This window comes from Gymnoscopelus braueri (genome assembly GCF_963280865.1).
Source record: "Gymnoscopelus braueri genome assembly, chromosome: 20".
NCBI classification, from domain to species: Eukaryota; Metazoa; Chordata; class Actinopteri; order Myctophiformes; family Myctophidae; genus Gymnoscopelus; species Gymnoscopelus braueri.
The window spans coordinates 39920144-39945820 of NC_137622.1; the positions used below are offsets into that span (position 1 = coordinate 39920144).

Here is a 25677-nt window from a genome sequence, read left to right on the forward strand (position 1 = left end):
GAAATCCAGTGGTGGAAAAAGTACTCAAATGTTTTACTTAAGTAAACGTATCAATATAAGACTGTAGCACTACCATTCAGAGAGAGAGGTCATTTCTCTGTGTAGCTCCAGTGTAAAAGCAACGTTTATCTACGCACACACGCACGCACGCACACACATACACACACTGGTCTATGGAAGGTGAATTCATTCATTCATGGGACAGAATGGAAGCTGAACTTCCTGTTTCCTGCTGGCCTGTTTTAGCGTTATGACCTCATCCTGGCACTGAATGGCAGGATACACAGCTGTGTGTGTGTGTGTGTGTGTGTGTGTGTGTGTGTGTGTGTGTGTGTGTGTGTGTGTGTGTGTGTGTGTGTGTGTGTGTGTGTGTGTGTGTGTGTGTGTGTGTGTGTGCGTGTGCGCGCGTGTGTTGTTTTGCCTTATATGGTATTATACAAATAATGCCTCCGCAATAATTGTTGCCGTCAGCTCCACTAAAAGCATTGCCAAAAGGTTCTCTCTGCCCTGATTGGATACAATTGGTATATCCCGACCTGAAAATGTATTTGACCTTTTGCTGAGCACTATAGCAATGAACATTTTAATGTTATTCGATTGATAAAACATAGAGGCAAGTAGGACTAGGTAACTTCCTCCTATGCCCTTTCCGTGCACTCTGGCGTTATTTGTAAACAAAGTATCCTTTGTCTTTTAACTGTGTCCGAAATAAACATTCCAAATCCAAATACTATGGGAATATAGAGCTATAGCACTATACTTTGACTCAAGTACAGTACTGAGGTTGAGGACTTTTTGTCCACCACTGAACAACCACACAACACACATTGAACACAATAGGGCTTAATGGCCCCAGTGGAACCTTAAACGATCGTTTCTGGTGTACACTCATCAGTGGTGCGCTCAGGGATATATTTAGAGTTTAAGTGCCCACAAATGTCCGACACTGTAAATGTGGTTACTTGATATCATTTTTACAAGGACACTTGAGAGCATATTTATGAAATAATCGATACATGGGGCCGAGTCTTTATTGTATTTCAGTGTTGGCAGAGCAGGGTGTATGAAATTGTCTTACGGTCCTACTCAGCCAGGTACATAGTCAAATCTTCAGTGTTCACATAACCCATTCAATCCGTGTCATTTTAAGATTTCTTTGGCCATTCAAAAATAGCAGATCTACAAAAGCTCATAAGCTCGGCTAAAGGCTTTAATATTAAAACTATTTAAATTGTCACCAGTTTGAATCGATTTTGATCGATTTACGAGAAATCGTTACATTGCCGACTAAATTGGGGAGTAAAAGCACAAATCACAAAATGTCCTTGTCCTAAAAACGTGTGTGCGCAGTGGTGGAAAGTAACAAAGTACATTTACTCTACTGTACTTAAGTAACATTTTGAGGTATTTTTACTTTACTGGAATATTTCCAATTTTCAGTACTTTTACTTCTACTCCACTACATCTCAGAGGCAAATATTGATTACTCCACTACAATTATTTGAAAACTTTAGATACTAGTTACTTTGTAGATTTGGATTATTATTACAAAACATACATTAACCACTTCAGCCTTAACATACATTTCGGCCATTTGAAAATAGCCGATCTACAAGCTCACACTGTGACAAGATGGGACACGTTGTGAGCTTGTAGATCTGCTATTTTCAAAATATTTTTATACATTTGAAAACTTGTGAAATGGGACATTCTGCATAATGAGTACTTTGTACTTTTGGTGCTTTAACCCATTAAGACCTGGAACGCATCTGTGTCACTTTTAGATTTCTTTAGGCTATTCAAAAATAGCAGATCTACAAGCTCATAGCGCGGCACCGAGTGCCGCGCTACGAGCTTATAGATCTGCTATTTTTGAAAAATCGTGAATTCTTTTTTTTATATATTTTTTTCCGAATTTTTTTTAGGATTTAGAAACTTTTTAGACACGGCCTCAGGTCTTAATGGGTTAAGTACATTTTGATACCAATACTTTTGTGTGTGTGTGTGTGTGTGTGTGTGTGTGTGTGTGTGTGTGTGTGTGTGCGTGTGCGTGTGCGTGTGTGCGCGTGCGCGCGCTCCAGGAGAGGGAGGACCTGCAGAGGGCAGAGTGTATGCTGGTCCAGGCCGACCGGCTGGGCTGCCGGCAGTTTGTGACTCCCGGCGACGTGGTCAGCGGCAACCCCAAGCTCAACCTGGCCTTCGTGGCCAACCTGTTCAACAAGTTCCCTGCCCTGGAGAAGCCCGAGAACCAGGACTTCCACCTAGCGAGTACGGAGGAACGCACACACACGTTTTCAGGCCAAGGACCCCCTAGCTGAGAGAGAGATGAAGCAGGGACCGCTTTTGTATTGCATAAGATTGTGTTTTAGATTCAACCTTTTTTTGTTTACTTTTGCTGCTCTTTTTTCCCCTCTACACCTATACCTCTTTGCTAGCCATGGTTCACATGACGCTTGTATACAAGCGTCATGGTGCCGAGTCCCCCTGGTCTAAAGTTGTGTTCGATTTTTTTCACATTGCCATCTCTCACATAAACATAAACGTTCAGATTTCAAATATAAAGTGCTTACCACCGAGCCACGGATGTTACAAGGCGATGCGGACCGCGATGAGTACCCGTATCTCCCGTATTGTTCAATAAAAAGCATTTTAATCCCATCGCCGGCCATTTTCTCCAAATTGTCTCAGATACTTTCAACCATGCGACACTAATGGTTGGGAGGTGTATTGCACTCTGATACATTACAAAACAAAAAAAAACACAAAAAAGAAAATGGCCGGCGATGGGATTAAAATGCTTTTTATTGAACAATACGGGAGATGTGGGTACTCATCGCGGTCCGCATCGCCTTGTAACATCCGTGGCTCGGTGGTAAGCACTTTATATTTGAAATCTGAACGTTTATGTTTATGTGAGAGATGGCAATGTGAAAAAAATCGAACACAACTTTAGACCAGGGGGACTCGGCACCATGACTGTCATGGTATGACAGTCATGTTTCAGGGCTACCTCTTTGCCAAAAATAGCCTACAAGCTCACTGTGAGCTTGTAGATCGGCTATTTATGGCTAAAGTTCTCCTCAGAAAAGGGATGCTAGGGTTCAAGTGGTTAAGGTAAAAAAGAAAAAGAAAAAAGTATCACATAAAGATTTGGCGGACCCCTTTAGTAACTCTGAGGACCCCCTAGGGGTCCCGGACCCCCTTTTGAAGACCCCTGCACGAGAGCTCTTCACGGGTCCAAAAAAAAACCGGACCGAAATGTGAAATCTGACCCGATTCCGAGTTTTTTTTTACCTCGTCAGAGAAATCCATGATTTGCACACCCGGTGTTTTCAAATCAGCCTGGCTTCTGGCTTGCCTTGCAGTATGAATGGTGGTGCGCAGTGGTGGAAAAAGTACTCAAATGTTTTACTTAAGTAAAAGTATCAATACTGCACTGTAGAAGTAAAAGTCCGGAATTCTAAATTTACTTGAGTAAAAGTACAGAAGTACTGGAATCAAAATGTACTTAAAGTACCAAAAGTAAAAGTACAAAAATGTTTGAAAATAGCCGATCTACAAGCTCACAACTGTAGATCTGCTATTTTCAAATAGCCTATGTATAAAATAGGGCTAAAGTGGTTAATGTATGTTTCGTAATATCATAATTTATATCTGAAAAGTAACTAGTAACTAAAGTTTTCAAGTAATTGTAGTGGAGTAAAAGTACAATATTTGCCTCTGAGATGTAGTGGAGTAGAAGTAAAAGTATTGGAAATTGGAAATACTCAAGTAAAGTACAAATACCTCAAAATTGTACTTAAGTACAGTACTTGAGTAAATGTACTTAGTTACTTTCCACCACTAAATGCAGACGACAAATATCACGCATGTGCAAATGTACAAGAACAAACACCCCGAAAAACTATCAACAAACAAACAAACAAGTCAAGGAGATAATTCCTAACACAAATACCCCCCAGGCTATAGCTGCAGCTAAAAGTAAAGGGCATGACTATCCCCATCCACCCCACTGGTGCGTACCACCAACTCTTTTTTTTGGCGCGCTGTAGTACTCTGATCTTAACCCATTAAGACCTGGAACTGTGTCATTTTTTTATTTGAGCTAAAAAAAGCATTATTTTACACTTTGGGCTATTCAAAAATAGCAGATCTACAAGCTCATAGCGCGGCACCGAGTGCCGCGCTACGAGCTTGTAGATCTGCTATTTTTGAAAATTCGTGAAAATGTGTGCAAATATTTGAATATATATACTTTTCAAGCGAAAATGTTTAACTCAAATCTTTGCTTCTGGGGGGTCCCTGGAACAAAATATTTTGATGGGGGTCCGCGGCCAAATACATATCATTTTGGGGGTCCTTGACATGAAAAAGTTTGAGCACCACTGATATAGAAACAAGTTTTTTAGAAAACTAGGGATTTAGGAGACATGTAGAATCGACATCAGGTCTCAATGGGTTAAACCAGCCTAAAACATCACGCAAGATGCACAGCCATTCATGTCGCTGCTGCACTAACCTGATCCTAGGTCAGTCTGAAACAGGGGTGATGCAACTTTGATGATGGAGAGGGCCACTATATTTCCACACTCACTCCAGAGGGCCACATTGCATTATACTGTCAGACACCTCTTATCTCCGTATTTTAACTTTTTTTCGTAAATGAATGCCATGCTTCGCCATTCTATGTCACACAAAAGAAGCAAAAATAGCCGATCTACAAGCTCAAAGCGTGCTGCAGTGCGATGCGTTTTGAGCTTGTAGATCTGCTATTTTTTTTTTTATTGGAATCCTGATTTATTTTTTGCTATTTTTTTTATGGAATCCTGAAAAGTAACATTTTTATTTCATTTCAAATGTATTTAGTTATACTTATGTTAACTTTATGAACATAAAAAAGACAATAGAATTTGAATACTAGTCATTAAAGGAGGAGTTCACCCAAAAAATTACTTATTTTCTATCAATTGCACACCCTATGAAGCCTTGAATCCATGGATTCTTTTTTGTTTTTGTCGCATTCCTAAGCTAATAATTTGATTCCCGTCTCCTACCGGCTAATGTATCCGGTAGGAGACACAAAGTAGATTATTTGTGTCTCCTACCGGAAATACACACGGTCATCAAATTATTGTCTTAGGAATGCCACAAAAAACTAAAATAAATCCATGAAATCAAGGCTTCATGGGGTGTGTAATTGATAGAAATAAGTAATTATTTGGGTGAACTCCTCCTTTAAGCTACTAATATAGACTAGTAATTAAAGTCTATATTAGTAATTAAAGCGGGTCATGTTTGCATGTTTGGAATTGTAACAGATGAAATCAATAATATATCAGTATTCTGATATTAAGCTGCGGGCCGCATTAAGTGAAGGTGGGGATCGCACGTGGCCCCCGGGCTCATAGCGCGGCACCGAGTGCCTCGCTATGAGCTTGTAGATCTACTATTTTAGAAAAAGTCTTGAAAATGTGTGCAAATCTTTACAACCATTTCAATCTCTCTAATTCTACTATACTTGTGGGGACATTTGGTTCCAACAAAGACCAAACCTGCCTACCGATGATGTTTTCAGAATTGGTGGCAGCATGAGGCATCTTCTATGAACCAATTCTATGAAGATTGAAAGTGGCTGAAGAAGTGGCCCTTTATTTTGGTTTTCACCTGACAGTGATGATGTGAAACACATGCACATAGACACACATGTACATAATAATAACCATGCTGCATTGAATTAACTTCAGTAGACCAACACACGTGTACACACTGAATAACACAAGACATGGTTGTACCCCCATCTAGTGAGCAGTGTTGGTATTACTCATCAGATTTTCCCAACTCTCTCTCTCACTCTCACTCTCACTCTCTCACTCTCACTCTCACTCTCTCTCTCTCACTCTCACTCTCACTCTCACTCAGGTGAGTCAAGAGAGGAGCGAACATTCCGTAACTGGATGAATTCTCTAGGAGTCAACCCGTATGTCAACCACATCTATGGGTTAGTAACACCGTCGTTTCTTTTACACTATTGGCTATTTTCTGTCAAATCGGGCTTATTTCACTTTCAAACATGTTTGGGGTCATTTTATCGTCTACTCTGGCTTTTGTTATAATTTCCCTCTAAAATAAAATAAAAAAATAGAAAAAGTGCTCCTCGGAGCACAGGTCTCCACTGGGTAAGGTAGAATCGGCCACCTGGTGGCGCTTTAACAGGCCCATGTGAAAACTTTGAAAAAAAATTGGGGCAGAGGTTCGGAATTGGTATCCAGGGTGTGTGCAAAGTTTCGCTGGGATCAGGCCAATGGTGCCGGAGATTAGCTGTTCACAGACAGAAGGACGGACGGACAGGGTGCAAAAAGTACTCTCTCGCCATGCCTTCTGCCTGACAAACGAAAAGCGTAATTGAAATGAACACGGACCCTATCATGCATTAGAACAGGGGTCGGGGGGCACAGTGGCGCAGTCAGGTTTCAAAATTGTATTAATATTTTAACAATATTTCGGCAAACTTTCTTTCTGTTCTCTAGGGGATAGCAACCACCTTGTTGGTGCAGGCAGTCAGGGACAATTTTATTTTATTGTGTGTGTGTGTGTGTGTGTGCGCGCGTGTGCCCACAGTGACCTGCTGGATGCGTTGGTGATCCTTCAGTTGTATGAGAGGATCAAGGTTCCAGTGGACTGGGATCACAGGGTCAACATGCCCCCGTACTCCAAGCTAGGAGCCAACATGAAAAAGGTACGATGGATAATATCACACAGATTCAATCAGTTGTTCTCAAACCTTTTCCTGTCAAGGACTCCCAAATTAATGTGTTTGGCCGCGGACCCACATCCCGACATTAGGAAACAAGCCCAAATAATCAACTACACTTTAGAAACAAGCCCAAATAATCAGCTACACTTTAGAAACAAGCCCAAATAATCAACTACACTTTAGATACAAGCCCAAATAATCTACTACACTTTAGAAACAAGCCCAAATAATCAACTACACTTTAGAAACAAGCCCAAATAATCAACTACACTTTAGAAACAAGCCCAAATAATCAGCTACACTTTAGAAACAAGCCCAAATAATCAACTACACTTTAGAAACAAGCCCAAATTATCAACTACGCTTTAGATACAATAGTCAGGGGATATAGTCAGCAGAAAGATTTCCAATAAATTCCTTACCAAAAAAAATCTTCACCAATGTGTTTGTAAAGGTGTCTAGTAACACATCTCACAAAGACTGAAATTCAGTTTCCCTGGGGGAATTTTTGACAGCTGCTGAAAGTTGGGGTACCCACCATTTCCCTGCATTTCCATGCAGGGCAAAAAAAAAATCAAATTTTAATTCTGTTTTAAGTAGCATGTGAGGGGTCAAACTAGGGTGTTTTTATGATTCTGAATCCATTGCAAGCATTTGTTTTGCACCAAAACCACTCCTTGGGCTAAAAACGGCCATAGCCATCCTTGTCCAGGTATACTTTTTGTGTAAAAAGCCCATTGAGATTGGGCTGTTTTTAGCCCAAGGAGTGGTTTTGGTGCAAAACAAATGCTTGCAATGGATTCAGAATCATAAAAACACCTAGTTTGACCCCTCACATGCTACTTAAAACAGAATTAAAATTAGATTTGTTTTTGCCCTGCATGGAAATGCAGGGAAATGCCAACCCCAACTTTCAGCAGCTGTCAAAAATTCCCCTAGGGAAACTGAATTTCAGTCTTTGTGAGATGTGTTACTAGACACCTTTACAAACACATTGGTGAAGATTTTTTTTGGTAAGGAATTTATTCCAAGATTGGAAGCCTTTCTGCTAATATCCCCTGACTACAAGCCCAAATAATCAGTTACACTTTAGATACAAGCCCAAATAATGAACTACACTTTAGAAACAAGCCCAAATAATCAACTACACTTTAGATACAAGCCCAAATAATCAGCTACACTTTAGATACAAGCCCAAATAATCAGCTACACTTTAGAAACAAGCCCAAATAATAAACTACACTTTAGAAACAAGCCCAAATAATCAGCTACACTTTAGAAACAAGCTCGTTGTGAGCTTGTAGATCGGCTATTTTCAAATAGCCTAGGTATAAAATAGAGCTGAAGTGGTTAATATATGTTTCATAATATCATAATTTATATCTGAAAAGTAACTAGTAACTAAAGTTTTCAAATAATTGTAGTGGAGTAAAAGTACAATATTTGCCTCTGAGATGTAGGGGAGTAGAAGTGAAAGTACAGAAAATGGGAAATCGAGTAGAGTAAAGAATCCTCAAAATTGTACTTAAGTATATATATATACAATACTTGAGTAACATACTTAGTTACTTTACACCACTGCAAATAATAAACGCATGGTACAGCTTTGTCCAGGGTTCAAGTGGCTTTAAACTGTGTGTGTGTGAAATAGCCTAGGTATAAAATAGAGCTGAAGTGGTTAATATATGTTTCATAATATCATAATTTATATCTGAAAAGTAACTAGTAACTAAAGTTTTCAAATAATTGTAGTGGAGTAAAAGTACAATATTTGCCTCTGAGATGTAGGGGAGTAGAAGTAAAAGTACAGAAAATGGGAAATCGAGTAGAGTAAAGAATCCTCAAAATTGTACTTAAGTATATATATATACAATACTTGAGTAACATACTTAGTTACTTTACACCACTGCAAATAATAAACGCATGGTACAGCTTTGTCCAGGGTTCAAGTGGCTTTAAACTGTGTGTGTGTGTGTGTGTGTGTGTGTGTGTGTGTGTGTGTGTGTGTGTGTGCGTGTGCGCGCACAGCTAGAGAACTGTAACTATGCAGTGGAGTTGGGAAAGTCCTCCGCTGGGTTTTCTCTGGTGGGGATTGGAGGTCAAGACCTGAACGACGGCAACGAGACCCTGACCCTGGCCCTGGTGTGGCAACTCATGAGGAGGTGACACACTCACACTCGATGCGACGCGTTGTGAGCTTGTAGATCGGCTATTTTCAGATAGCCTAGGTATTAAAATAGGCCTAAAGTGGTTAATGTAATAATTTATATCTGCAAAGTAACTAGTAGCTAAAGTTTTCGAATAATTGTAGTGGAGTAAAAGTACAATATTTGCCCCTGAGATGTAGTGGAGTAGAAGTAAACGTATAACAATTGGAAATAATTCAGTAAAGTAAAAAATACCTCAACATTGTACTTAAGTACAATACTTGAGTAAATGCACTTAGTTACTTTATGCCACTGGCAACACGGCCTATGCCGATCAGTACTCTCACAGAAGGGGGACGATATGTGTATTGAGGAAAAACTATTAGTTTCGACATAAAACTTAATTAAAATAAAACTAGAAAATGTGCTCCTCGGAGCACAAGTCTCCGCCAGCAGACCCGTGCTATTTCAATAGCACGGGTCGTCTTGGTAGAACGGGTCGTCTTGGTAGAATGCGCATGGTTTTTGGTGTTCTGCAGGGGCGACTGAATATTTGTCTGCATCTAAAAAATGTTCTTCTTGAAGCAATGTGTCATATGGGAGTCGTCGTAATTGACTGGTTTGTTCAAATGCTTGTCTGTCTTCTTCATCTTCATTGTCTTGAACAGTTTCAGCAGTTGATTGGTGTGTTTGATCTATGTCAGTTTTCTCTAGTGCTACATAATGTATTTGATCAAGGTGGCCAATTGTTACAGTATTAAGACTTCGGCCTTGTTGTGGGATCAATTCAACTCTATAGTCCTCTTCTGTGTTACTGTTGTAGATGAGTATGCTTTCTTAGCTTTGGCCTTCTGCGCCTTTGCTTGACCAATGTTAGGTGTTCTCAGAGGGACACACACACGCACGGACGGGTGATTTGTACTGGAAGGTACTGTTCCAATCAAGACTGATTGATCCTGTCTTACCTCACTACAAATGACATAAATGGCCTTTTGAAGTGACACAACTATTTATAGGATTTTATTTCGTCATGCGTCCCTCTAGCCAATCAAAGGCATTGGTGTCAACATATTGACACGTGTCACGTGGAGCTTGACCAATGTTAGCTTGGCTAGGGGCCATGCTAACACACGGCGGGACGAAGCGAAAACATACTCTCCACCTCCGGCGGAGACAAAAACGGAATAGGCTACAACATGCAACTATCATATATGTTTTAACAAAATGATCACAACAGGTGGCTAGGTACTAGCCTGGGACCAGACGAATCTGCGAGTGAAAAATAAAATTGCACTCTGCGATTTGGGTCTGGCACCGCTCCATAGAGAATCCATTTCCTGCTCCAGAAGACGTGGGTAACCAATCAGGGCCCAGTATTCGAATATGGGAGACTGTAATTGGTAGTTGGTTGTAGGTCTATTGTGTCCAACCAATTGCGTCGGCACCGAGTGCCACGCTACGAGCCTGTAGATCTGCTATTTTTGGGCGGTGTAGCCGCCCCTATAAGTGGGGTTGGGACACCTCATTAGTACACATTTGCTGTACTGTGATTGGCTCAGTAGTACACCCCTAGCTGTACTGTGATTGGCTGACTCTATTGGCTGACTCTATTCAGCACTGTGATTGGCTAGCGAGACACATGATGACATTAATAACCTATACATAGGACTATGCACTTAAAAAATACCATTTTTTTTAAGTGAGCTTCCATCACTGTGATGACCACACCGCCCACTTCACACTGGGTGTGATTTTTGGGCGGTGAAACCGCCCCTATATGTGAGGTTTGGATATTTGCACACCAAATCCTGCGCTGTGATTGGCCACCAGTGTACCCCCCTAACCCTGCACCGTGATTGGCCAATCACAGTCTATTCAGGACTGTGATTGGCTAGGGAAACATGACAATTGTGCATAGCCCTATAAATAGGACTATGCACTTAAAAAAAAAACACATTTATGTTTTTTTTTATGTTAGGGGTGTACAATGGTTGGTCCACAATATTACTTTTCTTTAAGTGAACTTCCATCACTGTGATGATCACTGTGACCACACCGCCCACTTCACACTGGGTGTGATTTTTGGGCGGTGAAACCGCCCCTATAAGTGAGATTTGGAAAAATGTTCAAATATCTTGGGCAGTGAAACCGCCCCTAAAAGTGAGGTTTGGAAATTTGTACAATTATCCTGCGCTGTGATTGGCCAATCACAATCTATTCAGGACTGTGATTGGCCAGTGTCACATGACACATGTGCATAGCCCTATATAAGCAACCATAACTTGAGAAAAAACATAAATTTGTTTTTCTCAAGTTATGGTTTTGTCCATCATAAAGAGTGTTTCAATAAATGTATTTATCTTTTGTACATGATTGGTTGACTCCATTCAGTATTGTGATTAGCTAGCAAGACACCGCCCACTTCACACAGGGTGTGATTTTTTTTTTTTTAATCGTGAGAATTTGTGCAAATCTTTGAATATATATATATATTCTTTTAAAGCGAACATTTGTTACTCAAATCTTTGCTTCAGGGGGTCCCTACAAAACATAATGACGAAAAATGTAAATGACAAAATTCCAGGCCTGGCTCAGAGCTTAATATCTGCCCCGGCCGAGGGAGAATTCCCCCTCAGGCTAGGGGTTATAGATGTTGGCTTTCCACACGAGCGTTACACGACATTACACGACACGTGCCTGGTGGGTTTCAAGTGTTACTTATGCACTGATTGTGATGAAGGTGTTGCTGAGGAGGTGAATCGCTGCCCACTTGCCCAGTCATCTCGTGTTATGTAACGGCCCATTAAATCACAGAGGCAGCAACATTCTCCAACACCATTTGCATGCAGTTGCTCCTCAAACAATATGGAGTTGTTGGGGGGTTGCTGATTGCTGTGAAAAAGACAAAGGACACACACACACACGCACGCGCACACGCGCACACACACACACACACACACACACACACTGGTGGAAAGTAACTAAGTACATTTACTTAAGTACTGTACTTAAAGGTAGGGTAAGTGATTTTCAATTATTCAAATAAAGTGTCCGTGGGTTGAGGGAGGGATCCGTGTATCCACTGGAACAATAACATTTCTACCGCGAGCAGCCGTGTGTGTGTGTGTGTGTCCAGGACAAGGAGATCAGCACCATTCTTCCAGCTCTGGACCTTTATTGATGCGTTCCAGCCAGACAGTGTGAACTTTGACCTGGTCAAAAGAGGAAGTCTGTCAGACGAGGACAAACTGGTCAACGCAAAGTACTGACTGATAGAACGCTTATCTGCGTCCTTGGCGGGTAATGTGTTAATGGGTTAAAGTGATACCGTCTCCTCTGTCGTACCTTCATGCACATCCAGACAGAATTCACACCAGAGCTGGGTGACATCAGCCTGGTTCCAGACCAATCTGCCATTGCAACAAAAAAAAATTTGCCCATGGCCTCTCAGTGGAGAGCTTATTTCTCTCCCTCCGAAGTTGTGAGGGACCAATCAGAGCTCAGTATGCAAATATGGGGCGGGTTTATCACCAGATTCCTTTTTTTTTAATTAACCAGGTTCCACACAGAGATTCCAGACTGGTATCTACTCAGTGGTATTAGTCTGGCCATGCCAGGCTATGGTGACACAGACCATGTGGGTTCTCTAAGTAGGCACCCGGGGACCCGCAGGGGTCCTTGTGGGGTTTAATTAGCTACTATTGTGCTACTTTTGAATAGCCAAAGTGTAAAATAATGGTTAAAGTGGTTAAAATCTAAAATGACACGGACGGTTTCCCGGTTTCAATGGGTTAAAGCCTAACGTTGGACGTTTGGTCAAATCCGTCCCAAAAAAGTCACCGGTTTGCCATCTTGGGGGTGAGAATGCGTTGTGGGCGTGGCTGGTAGCGGGGCCTCCGGGTGCAGGCGGTGCCAGTAGTCCAGCATCTCAGTGGGCGTGACGGGGTGAGAGTTGACCAGGAGGCTGTACCTGTCCCTGAAGAAGTACCTCAGTCCCTCGCGGAACCTCAGTCCGTTACGGAACAGGGACCGGTTTGGCGGCGGCGTGATCCGGATCCCCAGCCTGTCCAGGCACATCCCCACGTAAACGTCTTCCATGCTGAGGCGAGGGACGCTCAGGGAGGCTCCGTAGATCTCCGTCGCCAAGTCTCCGGAGAACACGTAACCCGGTCCGTTGCAGTATTCCGGGTACGTCTCGCTCGGGTACTCCTCTTTGGATACGTAATGCTTTTGGACTTTGTCTCGTATCGGCCTTTTCCCCTGCAAGACGAGACCCGTGAAGAGCTTCTTCCTGGGCTTCACTTCGGGTCTGAGCAGCTCGCGGACGAGGTACTCGGTGTTGACAAAGACGTCGCTGTCGGTCTTCATGACGTAGCTGGCCCGCGGGCAATGCCTGGCCACCCAGTTCAGGCCCATCAGGGTCTTCAGGGTCAGGTTGCGATAGGTATCCATGAAGTCCTGCTGGAGGATATCGCCGTGCCTCAGGCTCTCCGACTCCAAGGTCCTCTGCTGCTGCAGACGTCGTCCCGGCGGCTCGCCTTCCTCCCCCTTCGCCCCCAGCAGGAACAGCCGCACGACCCGCGCGCCCGGAGCCCCCGGGCTCTCGCCGCCCCACGTCCGCCGTATGGCGTCGCGGCGCTCCACCTGATGAGCCTCCACCGTTATGAGCAGCACCAGGAACGGCGGCGCCTCGCCCTCTGGGCATCTGTTTGGCTGGTTAATGAGGTAGGGGAACGGCCCGGCGGGCGGCGTGCCATTCGGCCGGCTTTGGCCGGCCGAATGGCGACGAGTCCGGCTAGCTGACGAGTCCGGCTCCAGACCGGCATTCTCGATCCAGCCGCTTATATCGTCGTCGCCCCAATGATAGGCCGCGAATGCGAGGATTCCCAGGACCACGGCGATGATGATGATGATGATGTGCGCACGGCGGTGTTTACCTCTCCAGCGGCGCATGGTGGTCTGGCCTGGCTGCCGACTCCGACGGCAAAGGTTCCTCACGTTGTCGAAATGTTCAATTGAACGGGGCCTGGGTTGATCTCACGCAGCAGTGGCTGGAGGTATGGATGTGGGGAAAGCTTACTCTAATAGGAGTTGGAAGCGCTGGAAACTCTGTAGATTTAAGGTCAGAGACCCGGTCACATGTCCTTATAAACACTCTTGACGAGGGTGTGTTGTCATCCGCCATGACATCACCGACCACATACGGGCCCCAACAATCCATTACGTTCGTGGCAATTACTTTATTGATGCAAATATTTATTTATTATGACCTTGTTTTATGTTTAGTGATAATAATAAATATCTGTGTAATTTTTTTTATTTCTTTGGCTATTAAAGGAGAATTCCGGACTAGCCTTTTCCTTACTTTTATATGATGTTATTATATCCTTTTATATGATGTTATTATATCATATATATCCTATATATATATGATGTTATTATATCCTATATATCCTATATATATATATGATGTTATATCCTATATATCCTATATATATATATGATGTTATTATATCCCAGGCCGTGGTGGAAAAAGTTCTCAAATGTTTTACTTAAGTAAAAGTATCAATACTGCAATGTAAAAGTACTCTGTTACAAGTAGAAGTTCGGAATTGAAAATGTTACTTAAATAAAAGTACAAAAGTATTGGCATCAAAATAATACTTAAAGTACCAAAAGTAAAAAGTAGTACTCGAATGTAGTAAAAAATAGCAGATCTACAGTACAAGCTCACACCTCAGGCGTTGTGAGCTTGTAGGTCGGCTATTTTCAAATAGCCTATAGGTATAAAATAGGGCTAAAGTGGTTAATGTATGTTTCATAATATCATAATTTATATCTAAAAGGTAACTAGCAACTAGACTTTTCAAATAATTGTAGTGGAGTAAAAGTACAATATTTTCCTCTGAGATGTAGTGGAGTAGAAGTAAAAGTATTGGCAATTGGAAATACTCAAGTAAAGTACAAATACCTCAAAATTGTACTTAAGTACAGTACTTAATTAAATGTACTGGGGTCAGTGTTTCAGGAGCGGGCAAGAGCTCTAGCTGGGCGGACGGCTGTCCTCTCTACCCGTCGATGAATCCGCCTCGGACTTGAGTAAATGTACTCAATTACTTTCCACCACTGGTAACTATTATTGCTGGTGTTTCTGTGGTTTGTTTTGGTCTGTGCAGGTACACTCTGAATCTTCTGGAAAACCTCGGGGACGGAGAAGCTGCGGGAGACGAGCTGATAGTGAACTGGGTCAACAAGACCCTGGCCGAGGCTGGCAAGACCTCCTCTATCAACAGCTTCAAGGTTAGATTAATCCAGTGGTTCTCCACCAGTGGCCAGTGGTCCTTGGGGTGGGGGTACCAGGGGGGTCCCCAGCGAAATTAGTTAACATGGTTACAATCAGTGGTGGAAAGTAACTAAGTACATTTACTCAAGTACTGTACTTAAGTACAATTTTGAGGTATTTGTACTTTACTTGAGTATTTCCAATTTCCAATACTTTTACTTCTACTCCACTACATCTCAGAGGCAAATATTGTACTTTTACTCCACTACATTTATTTGAAAACTTTAGTTACTAGTTACTTTTCAGATATAAACTATGATATAATGAAACATACATTAACCACTTTAGCCCTATTTTATACATAGGCTATTTGAAAATAGCAGATCTACAAGCTCACAACGCGTCGCATCGCGACGCGTTGTGAGCTTGTAGATCGGCTATTTTCAAATATTTAGTACTTTTACTTTTGGTACTTTAAGTACATTTTGATGCCAATACTTTTGTACTTTTACTCAAGTAAATTTTGAATTTTGGATTTTTACTTGTAACAGAGTATTTTTATATTGCAGTATTGGTACTTTTACTTAAGTACAGAATTTGAGTACTTTTTCCACCACTGGTTACAATCATCTTAACCACTTAGCTTTGGCTATTCAAAAATAGCAGATCTACAAGCTCATAGCGCGGCACTCGGTGCCACGCTATGAGCTTGTAGATCTGCTATTTTTGAAAAATCTTGAAAATGTGTGCATATCTTTGACTATATATATTTTTTTTAAAGCGAACATTTCTAACTCAAATCTTTGCTTCTGGGGGTCCCTGGCACAACACATTTTCAGATTGGGGTCGGCGGCCAAATGTATATCAATTTAGGGGTCCTTGGCATGAAAAAGGTTGAAAACCAGTGACCTAATCGAACCTTGGCCTGAATGTTTTTCAGGCCAAAGGACCCCTTAGCTGAGAGAGAGATGAACAGGGACCCCCCTCTGTATGCATTTGTGTTGCAGATTAACCCATTAAGAGTATGTTCCAACTTTTCCATGTGAAGGACCCCCAAAATGATATGTATTTGGCCGCGGACCCCCATCTCAAAATATGTTGTTCCAGGGACCCCCAGAAGCACCTATCGGAGTTAAAACGTTTCGCTTTAAAACATAGCCTGTATGTATGTATGTATGTATGTATGTATGTATGTATGTATGTATGTATGTATGTATGTATGTATGTATGTATGTATGTATGTATGTATGTATTAGAGATGCGCGGATGGCCTCTCATGGTCATCCGAATCCGCGGTACAAATTAATTATCCATCCGTTATCCAACCGCAATAATTATATTATCCAATTTTAATATGTCCGCATCCGCACCAACCGTTTTTCCCGTATGTCAAAATATTATTATTTTCTGGTATTCCCCGTTAGTTTTAGTATTAGTTGTGCGATGTGATCACAAAATGCATTGATTTAGCCTATGGAATGTCGGTGCGGCATCCAACTGTGCGGCATCCAACATACAGAGCGCACTGCTCTTCAGCGCAGCACAGGTTAAAAAAAAAAGAAAAAAGACGCACCGACATTCCATAGGCTACATCAATGCATGTTGTGATCGCATCGCACAGAGGCTGCTCTACACACTCACACAGACACAAGCACGCAGAGATTTAGCTATTTTATGGATAGATATATTAGATTTATTTACCGCAATATTTCACCCGCGGTTTATCCGATATTAATTAATAATTATATTTGATTGACCCAAATCCACCCAAACTGCGGTTAACTGCGGCAACCGCAGCTAAAACCGCGATCCGCGCATCTCTAGTATGTATGTATGTATATATGTATATATGTATATATGTATATATGTATATATGTATATATATATATTAAATTTTTGTTTACACATGATATCTTATGATACTAATTATCAGGGGTGCACATAACTGGTGCGCATGCGTCGTCAAAATGCATGCTGCGCGGCACCAGGGACGTGCAGAAGGATTTGGAGAGGCAGGGGCTGGAATTTGAAAAGGGCACCTACTGGATATTTTTTTTAACAAACAATTACCATACTTTTAGGCCCGAAAACCCGACAAATCCGAAGAGGTATCATTGCGTGCTTAATGTCCTCAAAGTCACGCACCCAAAAAGCTTTGAACTGAGCAGATTGGTCCTTCTGTTCCAGAGATAATGGACAAAACATCTTGAAAACGGACAATTTCGCTGGTTTTCGATCGCCGATTTTCGATAGAATTTTGGCCATTGTCGCCCGTTTTTCTTTAATAACTCGGGCTAGGAAGGTCGTACGGCGACAAACTAGATACCTGAGTAAAGTTCACTTTGAGCTGCATCCAACACATCCACTGACATTTCTGTCGGCCTTACCGTTAGGCTGCTAGGGGTAGTTGAAATACATTTTTTGTTTATTATTATTATTTTTTTCAGTCTGGAGAGGGCACTTTTTTAGCGACAGGTAAAAGGGCAGGGGCTCAAGCCCCCTTTCATGTCTATGTGTGCACGTGCATGCGCGGCACATCAAACGAAGGGAGGCGCTCTTGCGTACCAACAGCCGTGACCGCGGGGGACAGGAATTCACTTCCTGAAGCCGCCCTCACACATTCACGGTGACGCACGCGTCCACCCCATACGCGCCCCCATACACACACCCATGGGGCGGAGGCTGGAGGGGGAGGGGAGGGGACGCATGCTGCACATGAATTTGTAAGTGTGGCCTCCAGGGACGTGCAGAATGATTTGGAGAGGCAGGGGCTGGAATTTCATAAGGGCACTTTTTGGATTTAGTTTCACGGACAATTATCATACTTTTAGGCCCAAAAACACGAAAATGTATCACTGCGTGCTTAATGGCCTCAAAGTCACGCACCCAACAAGCTTTGAACTGAGCAGATTGGACATTCCGTTCCAGAGATAATGGCCAAAAAATCTTGAAAACGGCCACTTTCGCCAATTTTTGATCGCCGATTTTTGGCCATTGTCGCCCGTTTTTCTTTAATAACACGGGCTAGGAAGGTCGTACGGCGACAAAATAGATACCTGAGAAAAGTTCACTTTGAGCTGCATCCAACACATCCACTGGCATTTCCGTCAGCCGTACCGTTAGGCCGCTAGGGGCAGTTGAATTTGTCTTCCCCTTTTTTTTTTTTTTGTCTGGAGAGGGCACTTTTTTTAGCGACGGGTAAAAGGGCAGGGGCTCAAGCCCCCTTTCATGTCTATGTGTGCATGTGCATGGTGGCCTCGAATCTTGACACGGTCAGTCGCACACAGCAAGCTGCTGGCTGCGGTACAGGCACTCGTCACCGATTGATGAACGCACCGTGACGTGGTGCAAAATATGCCGCGAACCAACCCAATCTGGCGGATAGAAACGGCGCCTTTTTATACAGGGACAAAGAATTTCAGTCACCCAGCTTTTGATAAGCATGAGGAAAGCAAAGAGCACATCAACATAGTGCAAACAATTGATTAACAGGAGCAGCCAGGATCAGAGTCGAGACGTGTCGCAGCAAAAAAAAAAAGAAATCTTTATTTGGTGTGCACCAAGTAACACATCCAGGTGCTCCCCTGAGAACTAGACCAAAAAAGTTATGTGCACCCCTGCTAATTATGTTGGTTTCATGTTAATGCACATTTTCAGATATTTAATCACTTAAACCATAGTATAGAGTATATCAACCCTGGCAAACGTCCCAATTTTGGGCCGGGGCTACTGCTGAGGTGTGCCGCGCCGTTTGAAGAAGGTTTGAAAAAATATAATTTTGAAAAATGTTTTTTTTTTATTTATTTTTTTAACAATAATAATAATCAGGCATGCAAACAGCCCCGAGGTGAAAAGGGTGACAACATGCTGTTTTTTTCGGGTCAGGTGTCACACTATTGCCCTATTTGGATTAAAAACGGCTAGTGGAAAAGTTTGCATGTCTGAATAATGCAAAAACTGAAATATTTGTTTGCATTTGCTTTTTTTCTCCCCCATATATTTTCATGATAAAAAAGTGCGTATCGTATCGAAATCGTATCGAAGTTGTGTGCCCAATATCGTATCGTTTCGTGAAATTAGTGTTCGGGATTCGGCACACCCCTAGTGTGTGTATATAGATATACCGTATATATATATATAATTATATATATTTATACCGTATATCTAGGTGTGCCCTGGGATTTTTTGGCTATGCCAGGTGTGAAAAAAAGGTTGATAAACACTGACTTAAACCCTACTAAACTGTGTGTGTGTGTGTGTGTGTGTGTGTGTGTGTGTGTGTGTGTGTGTGTGTGTGTGTGTGTGTGTGTGTGTGTGTGTGTGTGTGTGTGTGTGTGTGTGTGTGTGTGTGTGTGTGTGTGTGTGTGTGTGTGTGTGTGTGTGTGTGTGTGTCCAGGACAAGGAGATCAGCACCAGTCTTCCAGTTCTGGAACTTATTGATGCGCTCCAGCCGGACAGTGTGAACTTTGACCTGGTCAAAAGAGGAAGTCTGTCAGACGAGGACAAACTGGACAACGCAAAGTACTGACCTCGTCTTTTTTTAATATCAACGTTTTTGCTGTTTTCAATTGTAGAACGTGAACGAAATGAGTGAAAATCAGTGGTGGAAAAAGTACTCAAATATTTTACTTATGTAAAAGTATCAATACTGCAATGTAGAAGTACTCTGTTACAAGTAAAACAAATAATCGTAGAGGAGTAAAAGTACTATATTTGCCTCTTGAGATGTAGTGGAGTAGAAGTAAAAAATACTGAAAACTGGAAATACTCCAGTAAAGTAAAAAATACCTAAAGATTGTACTTAAGTACAGTACTTGAGTAAATGTACTTAGTTACTTTACACCACTGGTGGGAAGGCCGATAAATAAGCAATACCGGTAATACTGAAAAAGTTTTTTTTTTTTGTCATATCGAAGAAACATGACCGTGAGTGTGATTGCCCCCCCCACCCCCCCCCCCCCCTTCCTTTTCAGGTACGCCGTTTCCATGGCGAGGAAGATAGGAGCGCGGGTGTACGCCCTGCCTGAGGACCTGGTGGAGTTGAACCCCAAAATGGCCATGACGGTGTTCGCCTGTCTGATGGGAAGAGGGATGAAGAGGGCTTAGAACCCCCCCCCCCCCCCCCCCCACACACACACACACACACACACACACACACACACACACACACACACAGACTGATTGGACTAGGCACGATAAAGTTTAATTGAAAATATCTTTTTATACGTACATTGCCGTACAGCAGGGTAAGCATGGTTTAAGTCCATCCTATATTTATCTGTCCTGCATTAGTAGTACTGCATACAAATATTAGTAGTACTGCATACAAATATTAGTAGTACTGCATACAAATATTAGTAGTACTGCATACAAATATTAGTAGTACTGCATACAAATATTAGTAGTACTGCATACAAATATTAGTAGTACTGCATACAAATTTAACAAATACAGCATCTGCTTAACAGCAGAAACCAGAAACCTTCCGTAATAGCGCCCCCTTGAGTTGTATCTGATACGCCTTTTCGTAATTTCAGGAGCAAGGCCAAATGCCAGGGCTGGAAGGCTATCAAATAAAACAAGATTTTAGTCCATTGAAAAAAAAGGATTGAATTTTTAGGGTTAAGGATGATTTTAAATGTAATATGTAGACTATCTGCGATGCAATAAATAAATGATGGTATTTACAATCTGATCCATGCTCAGCCTTGCACCAATCAGTGTCACTGGATTGGTTTAAAGATGGGGACTCAGGGGAGTTAAGAATTCAGAATCTCAACAAAAGACACTGGTGTCTACATGACAAGAAAGAGACACTGGTGTCTACATGACAAGGAAGAGACACTGGTGTCTACGTGACAAGAAAGAGACACTGGTGTCTACATATTGAAAAGAAAGAGACACTGGTGTCTACATATTGACAAGAAAGAGACAGAGGAGAAAGTGGTACTCCACCCCTGAGCCGCCACAGCTTAAAAGGTGCGCGGATAGGCCTTAGGTTAGATCACATATTTTAATAGCTTTTTTTTTTTTTTTTTTTTTTTTAGATCTGATGTTCATAGTGACAGAACACTGTCCCAAAAAAAAAAAAAAAAAAAAAAAAAAAACAAGTCTCGCTAGACGAGATTGAAATCTCAAGAATTCAATCTCGTCTAGCGAGACTTATGTTTCTTTTTTCTTTTCTTTTTTTTTGGTTGCATAGTGTTCTGTCACTATGAACGTCAGATCTCACAAAAAAAAAAAAAAAAAGCTATTAAAATATGTGATCTAACCTAAGGCCTATCCGCGCACCTTTTAAGCTGTGGCGGCTCAGGGGTGGAGTCATGAAATGTTTCTACTGTACCATTCATCCTAAGATATCATAACGTCATAGAAAAGGTAAGAAAACTTTAGTCCAAAATTCTCCTTTAACTCTTTGACTGCCAGAGTATTTTCATAAAGTACTCCCCCAGTGCCAGCAATTTTCGTGTTTTTTTATTTTTATATTTTGAATTTTTCTCATGAAAATAATTTAAGGACACATAATGTAAAGACCCAGCACAATTCCGCCACTAGAGCGCAGCACATGACAGCTTTGATCATGTCGTTGGGTCTCTCTCACCCTTCTTCATAGATTAGACAAGGAAAAACATGAAAACGGATGTGACGTCCCCCCCATTGTTTTGATCGGCGAAAATTACGTTGTGATATACGACGGCGATGACTGATCGTCACCCAGACCATAGATTATAGAAGAGAAACTGTCCGTTTGTCCGTCATACCGTGTGAAAGACCGTTTATTTACCTATTTTGGACGAAAATGACTGGGGAAAAGAATCAAAAACCGGAAACGGAATCCAGGTCATGAAACCGGATGCAGATGTCCGTGAAGTAAGTGGAACTCGAGAATAACATTGAATATTAAGCAGCATAGCGCAATCAGAGATTAAACAATGAACGCGCGTCCAGCGCGTCGAGCGCGTCGACGGCCAACTGGACAAAGTAGCACTTGACGCGTTATCGCGTCGTCCGCAGTCAAAGAGTTAAGGCCACTGTGTCCTCAGGGCATGCCATTTTCTTGAGGGGCACAAGGCCAAACTGAGGGGCAACGATGGCCATGGCCTTCGTGGCCTCCCTGAAATTCCTGCCCTGCAGGGGCCAGTTGCACCACCTCACACTAAGTTCGAACTTAGCTTAGTTATAGCTTAAATGGCGTTTAAAAAAGCCATTTAACCCATTTAGCTGGGAAAGTATGTCATTTTTACATTTCTTTGGCTATTCAAAAATAGCAGATCTACAAGCTCATAGCGCGGCACCGAGTGCCGCGCTATGAGCTTGTAGATCTGCTATTTTTGTTTAAATGTGAAAATGTGTGCAAATCTTTAAATATATATATATATATTTTTAAATAAATATATTTAAAGATTTTCACACATTTTCACGATTTTTCCGAAAATAGCAGATCTACAAGCTCATAGCGCGGAACCGAGTGCCGCGCTATGAGCTTGCTTGTAGATCTGCTATTTTTTTTTTAAATGTGAAAATTTGTGCAAATCTTTAAATATATATATATTTTTTAAAATAAATATATTTCAAGATTTTCACACATTTTCACGATTTTTCCAAAAATAGCAAATCTACAAGCTCATAGCGCGGAACCGAGTGCCGCGCTATGAGCTTGTAGATCTGCTATTTTTGAATAGCCAAAGAAATCTAAAATGACAGAGACACTTTCCCGGATTGAATGTGTTTAAGCTATAACTAGGCTAAGTTTGAACTTAGTGTGAACTAAGCAGGTCCTGAGTACTCAATCCCTGGTCGAATATTACTCCACAGTGAAAGATTCCTCTGTCAAATTTGTACTTTAATTAAAGCTGCACCATGTAACTGCCCTCTTCTACCCCGGATTTGAACCTGTGCGCAAGTGCTGGATTTTTTTGACCATTGAGCTAATAGAAGCCTGCCTGCTTGCTCAGGGGATAATTTGAATCTTGACCATCAGGTCAAAATTCGTGTCAGATCCTGTGTCTATAGGCGAGACATGACCCGGACGTGACACAAACACCCCAATTATATAAGTTATATTGTATTAACATACTTTACCATACAGATAGGACAAAATGACACTTTATTCATAAAAGGAAAGTTACACAGTGCCGCTTTAAAGTACGGGAGGACTTGCTTTTAAAAAACATTGCATCCAAAATCTAAACAAAGCTAAAATTCTAAAACGACTTTTTCAATGCATTGTTGTATTGAGGTTTAGACGTTTCTCCACCATACAGAGTATTTAACTATTTGTTTTACCGGAGACTCAACCCTACTAAAGACTGTATTCAAGAATGTTCTTTATGTTTTGTCATTTTTTTAAAAACTGCCGCGCTATGAGCTTGTAGATCTGCTATTTTTGGGGGGGAAAATCGTGAAAATGTGTGCAAATCTTTGAATATATATATATATATATATATATATATATATATATATATATATATATATATATATATATATATACATTTTTAACTCAAATCTTTGCTTCTGGGGGTCCCTGGAACAAAACATTTTGAGATGGGGGTCCACGGCCAAATACATATAATTTCGGGGGTCCTTGACAAGAATTTATTTTTAGTTTTATAGCAACTGTTAAAGCAACAGGATTTAGAAGACATTTGTAGAATCCCCCAGAAGCAGAGATTTGAGTTAAAAATGTTGGCTTTAAGAAAAATATCTTCAAAGATTTGCACACATTTTCACAATTAAAAATAAATAAATAGCAGATCTACAAGCTTCATAGCGCTATGAGCTTGTAGATCTGCTATTTTTGAATAGCCCAACGACATCTTAAAATGACACAGATGCGTTCCCGGTCGTAAAGGGTGAATTAGGATTGTTTACAGGATTTCCCCAAACTGCTATTGTACAAATTCCCACCACTTGAATATTCCTCATGTTTATTGCCTCAGATGTCGTCGTCCCCCCCCCTCCCAGGTGCCATTACCAGGACACGTACAGTGCAGAATGAAAGCTATACTTGTGCCTTCTAATGTGCCAGCAGCCTGTATTATGAGCATTTAACACGCTGTACTTATAAGCCATGATAATCTATGCATTATGACCGTAGCCGTTAGCCTGTGGGAATCGTTAAAGTAATGGGACCGATAAGAGGGAATCATTAAAGAATTGGAATAGTTAAAATCCTAAATGATCCCAACCCTAGTAGCTGTTAGTACTTGATACGACCAACGCCCACGAGTCAGAATAAGGGCAGTTTATGTTGGGGTAAACCAATGAAATGCTTCGGGAAAATATTTGGACTGATTTGTTTTAAGAAAGAAAAAAAAAGTTAATGATTATGTTGAATGTTTAAAAAAAAAACGGAGATACTGTAGATCTCTGCAACGCTGCTAAGGTAGCTGAGACTCGACAGGCTTCCAGTACTTTATCGCCAAATAAATACTGCTGTGCTCCACCTGGAAACGGAAAAGTTGCTGCTCTTTTTTTTTTTTTTACAGTGGGTAAAAAAAAAAAGTAATCCTTGTGATTGATCATGACGTCTGTCAGGGGAGAAACCTCATTATGTCCAAAACCGTTGCTTCGCACAGCTTGCGGATCTGCTACTTGTTTTGATGCTTTTGTGTAGCCTGCCCCAGTGCGTCTGATATCTGGCATAGAGGGGCGGAGTCGAAAATCTCTAGCGAAAACATCCGTGGGCTCCCATTGGTTCACCGATCTGTGCGCCCGCGCCCCACCTCCCCCTCCTCCCCCAATGTGCAGCATTGGGAGCCCTGACGTCACAACATTTGGAGCGACGCCCACTGCACTCTGTTTGGTTTGGGGAAATGAAAGGTTGACTCCCATTTCCTATGCCAGGAATGTGAACAGCTTGGTCCAGGCTCTTATTTTTGAGCAAAGCGCGAGGGAAAATAAAATCCTGGAGATCGAGAGGCTAGCTTTTGTGTGACGCTGTAGTATGATCAAGTCTATAATTTACGGTTTATTTACCATTTTAAAATATGGAGATTAGAGGTTTCTGCCCGGCAGCGACGGTGATTGTAATGAAATAGCCTGGAGAAATGTATGTGTTTGACATGCTGTCGTTAGATGGATACGAACCCGAATTTCAAAAGTCGGACCGGAATGTTTTTTTTATTTTTAATTTTAAATTTCTAGTGTTTTTGTCTGGTATTTCCTCAGGTATGGCTGTCTGACCTGTATGTTGGTTGTTCCCTGTTCAGATCAGACCTGAGCGACAAAAGTTCCAAACCACATTTCCTGAATGTGGCTGTTAATATAACGTTGCCTTAATGCTGCCGTTGACCATGTGGATTTTAAAATGGCTGATTATTTTTGTTTAGTTAAGGGACCACTTCACCCACTTTGGAACTAGCCTCGTTCCCAGCCCTTACTCATCTGCGAAGAGGAAAGCGACCTAATGCAGAGAGTGTCTATAGGGGGGCGGGACTTCCGCCGTACGTATTTCCCCCCCGGAAGCGATATTTTTCGACCAATCACAACAA

At 41.7% G+C, this 25677-nt stretch overlaps 2 protein-coding genes across 2 annotated transcripts in view; one reads left to right on the forward strand and one right to left on the reverse strand.

Moving 5' to 3' along the window:
- The window catches only part of LOC308075432 (plastin-3-like), a 47740-nt gene extending 24230 nt beyond the window's left edge, over window positions 1–23510 (forward strand). Inside the window, exons 10-16 of the mRNA XM_080415311.1 lie at window positions 2082–2268; window positions 5920–5998; window positions 6619–6736; window positions 8783–8916; window positions 15078–15201; window positions 19581–19705; window positions 20158–23510. Coding sequence (XP_080271437.1) covers window positions 2082–2268; window positions 5920–5998; window positions 6619–6736; window positions 8783–8916; window positions 15078–15201; window positions 19581–19705; window positions 20158–20290 — 900 coding nt within the window. The 3' untranslated portion in view covers window positions 20291–23510. The remainder of the gene's footprint in view (window positions 1–2081; window positions 2269–5919; window positions 5999–6618; window positions 6737–8782; window positions 8917–15077; window positions 15202–19580; window positions 19706–20157) is intronic.
- On the reverse strand, window positions 10659–13854 carry LOC308076371 (beta-1,3-galactosyltransferase 5-like; the record flags this gene model as incomplete). Its single annotated transcript, XM_080416604.1, has 1 exon — window positions 10659–13854. One exon carries the CDS (start codon window positions 13852–13854, stop codon window positions 12718–12720), a length of 1137 nt encoding a protein of 378 aa, XP_080272730.1. The 3' UTR covers window positions 10659–12717.
- Window positions 23511–25677: the final 2167 nt, after the last annotated feature.